Source organism: Notolepis coatsorum (assembly GCF_963971535.1).
Source record: "Notolepis coatsorum genome assembly, chromosome: 15".
NCBI classification, from domain to species: domain Eukaryota; kingdom Metazoa; phylum Chordata; class Actinopteri; order Aulopiformes; family Paralepididae; genus Notolepis; species Notolepis coatsorum.
The window spans coordinates 25,715,160-25,721,397 of record NC_140179.1 but is presented as its reverse complement, the minus strand read 5'-3'; the positions used below and the strand labels follow the sequence as shown (position 1 = coordinate 25,721,397).

The following is a 6,238-nucleotide window of genomic DNA, read 5'->3' as shown; positions in this document are numbered from 1 at the left end:
GAATAAACCGCTGCCAGCAGAGCCAGGCTAGAAGAAATAACGTGTCTATTCTCCATTCACAGGTAATACAATAATTATCTAAAACATTCCTAAAGATGTTTAAAAACGAATGTCAACTGTCAGTGACATGTTATGTAACGTTTTGAGTGTGTACATGAACATGTTTGCAAGTTTGGACGAGTATTTTTAAATGGTCGAGTTGAATAATGGCTAACTGCTAGCTAGCTATTTTCAGTGTCACACCGACAGTAGTACACGTGGTGCTTTTGATTGATTGAAAACTTTATTAACAGATTGCAGAATGGGTACAGTACAGCTCAATACATACAATTGTTAAGGGGATGCAGACCAGATAAAGACTTTCGTCTTGTTTACATCAGGGTCCCCCATTTTCAATTCATCATAACATATGACATACATGACATACAGATAGACGGTGCTTGTGTGTGTGTGTATGAATGAATGAATGAAAACTTTATTTAACAGATTGCAGAATGGGTACAATACAGTACGGCTCAATACATACAATTGTTAAGGGGATGCAGACCTGAGAAAGACGTTTGTCTTGTTTCCATCAGGGTCCCCCATTTTCAATTCATATAGACATATATGACATACATGACATACAGATAGTCAGTACTGCTACATCTATACATTTATGACATACCAGATTTGCAAATACAGTACTGTTTGTGATACAGAAGGAGTCAAGAAAAGGGAGTATATACATTTGACGTAGAAACTGTACATTGGAGGAGGTTGGGTGGGGGGGGTTGGGTACATTGGGATATTGACAACCATACTGGGTAATTTACATTGGAGGTGGTTGGGGGGGGGGCGGGGGGCACACTGTATAAACAAGTAACACTGTACATTGAGGGGGGGGGGGGGAGACACTGTACAAACAAACACAATTGTACATTGAACTATTGACAAAACCATACTAGGTAAATGACTGTACATTGGAGGGGGTTGGGTTAGGATATTTACAGGGGCCAGTGTTGAATTGCAGTCTCCCGTAGGTGTCCCTTGAGAGAGGTTTTGAAAGTGGGTAGTGATCCACATTCCTTTACAGCTTTGGGTAGGGCGTTCCACATTGATGTGGCATAATTGCGAAACGTGTTTAGTCCCTTATTTGAGCCGAATCTGGGTTTAACATGATTTGTGGAGCTCCCTCTGGTGTTGTGATCGTGGTATTCACTGACCTTTGGGAAGTATTTTGACATGTACATGGGTACCTTGGTCGTGTAGTGTATCTTGTAGACCAGGCCCATTGCAAGTTGTTGTACTCTGTCGTCTACTCTAAGCCATCCTGTACGTGCGTGTAAGACGGCGTGTTACCGTCAATGTGTATTTGAGCTAAGGTTATGTAGCTAATGTGTATTCAATTTAAGATGTATACAATTGGTTTTTGTACATTGAATTGAATGTGATTGTTCGGACTACAGGATGAGGTATTAAGTTTATTTGTAAGTAAGAATATAGATGGCGATGCAAAAGGGTTTATTGGTTGCACTTCAAGGATAGTTTGAATTTATGCCAAAAGGTTTTTATTGTTTTGCACTTTAATTTCGTTTCCTAAAGAATACATTTGAAGGTTGTATTTTTGTATGATTTGGTTTATTATATTTTTGTACAATAAGAATTAAAGTATTGTAATTGGAGTATTGGAATGTTAAAGGAATATTTTGTCTTCAGAACAAACCACTCCCAGCAGAGCGAGGCTAGAAGAGATAAGGTGTCTATTCTCCATCATTCATAGCCCCTTTCGGGTCTGATGCACGCCAACAAGGTTGGACGAGTGAATACAGTCCCTTATACCTTCATAGAAAAATCCCACAATTAACTCTGAAGAACTGGTCCTCAGAAAAACGCTCGTCGTACAAGTATCGCACAGACATTTCAAAGGTACTCGGTTGCACGAGGGTTTCGGACAGGCGTGCATCACAGACCCGAAAGGGGCTACATCATTCACAGATCCACAGCGCACCCTTGTCTGCGTATCGCTTGTGCCGATTCAGATTCTCCTAGGTCTGAGGCCGGTAACATAAGCTCCACCCCCCCCCCCCCCCCTTTCTTGATCCAATCACAACTGTTGCTTCCCTTGGACAAACTGTTTTGTCAGAGGAAAGCAACCGTTGTGATTGGAGGATCAGGAAAAGAGGGCAGGGTTTGAGGGGTCATTCGTCAGAGGCTTTGATTCTATTCTGGTCTTCACTGGTGATGTTCCAAAAGGAATTCTAACGCTTGCCACCGCTCAGGCCCAGCAATTAAATGTAGGCTGTCAACCATTCCTTCTGGCCATAATTGGGTTAAATCTGCACTGCCCTACAAAACCAAAACCATTACCCAAACACGCCCAATTGGCTGTCGTCGACTGAAATAACCTTGTACTATTATGAACTTTGCTAACTAAGGAATGTACCTCACCTATATTACTGCCTACTATGCTAATTATGTCTCACCTCTCCCACTCTTCACTTGCAGCAGCACCGCACGGGTCCTCCATTTGCCACGAGTTTGCTACTGTAGCTTACAGACAAAAGATGTCCGACGAGGGAAAACTTTTCGTCGGCGGACTGAGCTTCGACACCACCGATGACTCGTTGGCGGCAGCGTTCTCAAAGTACGGAAACGTCTCCAGATGCAACGTCATCATGGACAAAGAGACGGGAAGGTCTCGCGGCTTCGGCTTCGTTACATATGAAAACCCAGCGGACGCCAAAGATGCGATGGATGGAATGGACGGCAAGACTGTGGACGGCAGAGCCATTCGTGTGAATGAAGCAGGGCAGGGTGGCGGCGGCGGCAGCAGAGGTCGTGGTGGTGGAGGATACGGCGGAGGTGGAGGATACGGCGGCGGAGGAGGATACGGCGGCGGAGGAGGAGGCAGCGGCGGCGGTGGAAGCTGGAGAGCGTAGCTATGGCGGCGGTGGGAGTTACGGCGGTGGTGGATACAGGGAGTAGTTAGAAGCGGGGGTAGCTACGGGGGGCGCTCTGGATCATGCAGCTATGCTGCACACGAGAAACTCTCCCCGATTCAAGATCATCCATTGACTGGCTGTATTTAAAAGATGCGCTCCCTTAAGAAATGTCCACGTGTTGTTGACCGATTCTCTTTGTAGTTCTATTATGTTGCAGCTCAAGCATCGTGCAAATGTAGCCATAGTTTTGGCCATTCATTGACAAACTATGTTTAAACACATGTTGAAGATTTTTTTCCTACTTGAGGGCAATTGTTCTTGCAGCTTTTTTCTAACCTCACACCTATTAACCAAGTACAATATCTGATTTGATTGGTGCCGTTAAATGAGAAATTGGAAAACTCTACAATCGAAATGATCTAGCTGCTTTTTTTTCTTGATCAGCCAGGATTTTGAAGCACCATTCCTACCTTGCACTGTTAAGCAGCTCCTGTTTTCCCCCGGATGTAGGGGAAATTCAATAGGGCTGTTTTACTTTTGTTTGAGTTATGCTTCATTTTAATGCTTGTCTAACCTACCGCCTGCCAAGTTATTGACTTGAGAAATCCATTTAGTAGCTCGAACAGGCTTTTGTGTCTCGTAGTACATTCCTAAGTGTTGCTTGCTAGGCAGCAATGCCTCAGCCATGTAATTTTTTTTTTAATTTTAAATATAGATTAGCCGAGGGTCCTGTATATTCAGTTTCCAAAAAAAGTTAATTCCTTTCAGACTGGTGAACTACACGCCTAATGTGGTCGGCTGTTCAATGTGTGTTTTTTGCTTTGCTCAACGTCTGCATTTTAAATGTGCTGTTAGAATGGACTGAACTGAACTTGTATAAGTGATCGATGTCTAACTTCTCTCACGGATTATAAAACTCGGAATGAGAGCATTTTTGTACTTTCTGTTCTTTGTATCAACATTAAAGTTTTATTTATTTTTGATATACTGTCATTGAGCCTACTAAACGATTCAGGGAAAATAAAAAGTCTCAACACTGTTTGATTTACAATGTTACTTACTCTTAGCTGCCAGAGTTGTTTCCTTCCTGCTTACTTGTTGTACAGAACTTGTAAGTTGTTTTGGATAAAAGCGTCAGCTAAATGTAGGGCAGTGCAATTCTCGACAATTGTCTCTCTTGCCTGTACTTGACGTTTAACAGCCAAACGAGGGTCGATACGGATCTGAACTGAGTGAATATGGCGGCGCTGACTCAAGGTCACTGAGGAATGAATATAGAGAAATGACATCTGTGATTGAATATGTTGACGGGACTCCGGGATCCGATGGGAGGATCCTAAAAGAAAATATATACATTTGAGGTTTGGGACATTTACGGGGGCCAGTTTCAAATTGCACCCTCCCGTAGGTGCTCTTTGAAGGTGGGTAGGGATACACATTATTTTACGGCTGTGGGTAGGGCGTTCCGGTTCCACATTGTGGTGGCATAATTGCGAAATGTGTTTAGTCCCTTGTTTGAGCCGAATCTGGGTTTAACATGATTTGTGGAACTCCCTCTGGTGTTGTGGTCGTGGAATTCACTGACCTTTTGGAAGTATTTCCACCTGGGCATTTTAGTGTATCTTGTAGACCAGGCCCATTGCAAGCTGCTGTACTCTGCCATCCTAGGATGTCAAAATGGGCATGATGTGCTTTGGTACCATGAGGTGGAAGCATAGTCGTACCCTTGAATGAGTGCTCCTGTTAGTCTTCAGGGTATTCTTGCTTACCAGAGAGGAGATCCGGTACAAGAATCTTGTTTGTTGGTTGACTTTTTTTTATTACATTGGTTGCCATTTTGTCACAGGAAAGATTTGCCTCTAGGATGGAGCCCCGGTATGTAATTTCATCTTTCCTTGTGACAATATTGTCACCCACTGTAACAGATTGATTGAAAACGTTATTAACAGATTGCAGAATGGGTACAATACAGTACAGCTCAATACACACAATTGTTAAGGGGATGCAGACCAGAGAAAGACTTTCGTCTTGTTTACATCAGGGTCCCCCATTTTCAATTCATCATAACATATATGACATACACGACATACAGATAGACAGTACTGCTACAGAGAAGCCGTTGGCATTGCTGAGTTTGTTATTTGATCCAAAGAGAATGAACTCTGTTTTACTCAATTCTCCCCTCCCCTGTCTCGAACGTTGCTAGACTATGCCTCCCACTGGTCGGCTGCAGTGAGGTCCAAGCCTTGCATCACGTGTCCCCTCCGGTACACAAGGAGGCAGCTGTCGCATCTTTTTATACAGCGCGACCTCTCAGTGGCGAGGAGTAACGCATGGGAGGCTCACGCTGCCCCCGATGCTTCCTGATTCTGCTGTACAGGCGCACCAACCGACCTGTAGGAGTCGCCGTCCACAACGTCCAATCCCCACCCACCAGCTTTCCCACCCCTAACACTGACAATTGTGTTAGTATGAACGACCAGCCAAGCTGGTAGCAACGCCGAGAGCTGGGCTCGAACCCAGCATCTCCTGCATTAGTGGCGAGCGCCTTGCCCACTGCGCCACTTAGCCGCCCTTTACAGAAGTAATCTGAGAAACCAATAAACTTTCACTGGAAATTGTGACGTTAATACAAGAGTTTTGACTTGAGGGTCAGATTCAGACAAGTAGTAGCTTAACCGTTATAATTCATTCAAGGCCGGGCGATTGAGGTGGTTACTGAATGCAATTATTTGGGCTCTGTATTTGAATAGATCCTCAGTGAAAGGAAATCCTTCCTGAATGGCTTCTACCTGAAGGCTTTCCAATTACATTTGGTGAACAATCCATTTGACTCAACTCAATTTACCCAAAATTATTGTTTACCTCTAATTCTAAAGGTAACTAATCGGGTTGAATGTGTTCCTATGCACTGGTTTCTTAGCTCTTATCTGTACCCCCTAAAGTCAATTGTCACTGAATTATTTATTGAATCTCTTTTGTATTAACATCTGGTTCAGACATTTATTCTCCAGACATTAACAGCCCAGTCTAAGCAGGCTCGTCGAGGTGTCCAGTAAGGTCGTAGGAGTGAGCCAGGCCCAGCTCAGACCTTTTTCAATGTATCTAATTGTAGAGGGTTTGAAAATGCCTCCATGTAAAGTTGTATACAAAAACATACAAGCCCTATTTTTTAAGATTATTCACAACTACTCTAACTGTACAGTCATTTACTTTTGAATGAGATGGTACATATTATTAGACTTCCAAGTCAGTAGATGGCGCTCCTGCGCTCCTGTGAGTGATAGAGGAAATCAGTATAGTCTTGGCTCCCA

General features: G+C 43.5%; 1 protein-coding gene across 1 annotated transcript; it reads left to right on the top strand.

The window, feature by feature from the left end:
* LOC311241886 (cold-inducible RNA-binding protein B-like) lies at positions 1 to 2,936 on the top strand. The gene is made up of 2 exons (XM_084330826.1): positions 1 to 62; positions 2,488 to 2,936. Exon 2 carries the CDS (start codon positions 2,547 to 2,549, stop codon positions 2,919 to 2,921), a length of 375 nt encoding a protein of 124 aa, XP_084186952.1. The 5' UTR covers positions 1 to 62; positions 2,488 to 2,546; the 3' UTR covers positions 2,922 to 2,936.
* The last annotated feature ends 3,302 nt before the right edge of the window (positions 2,937 to 6,238 follow it).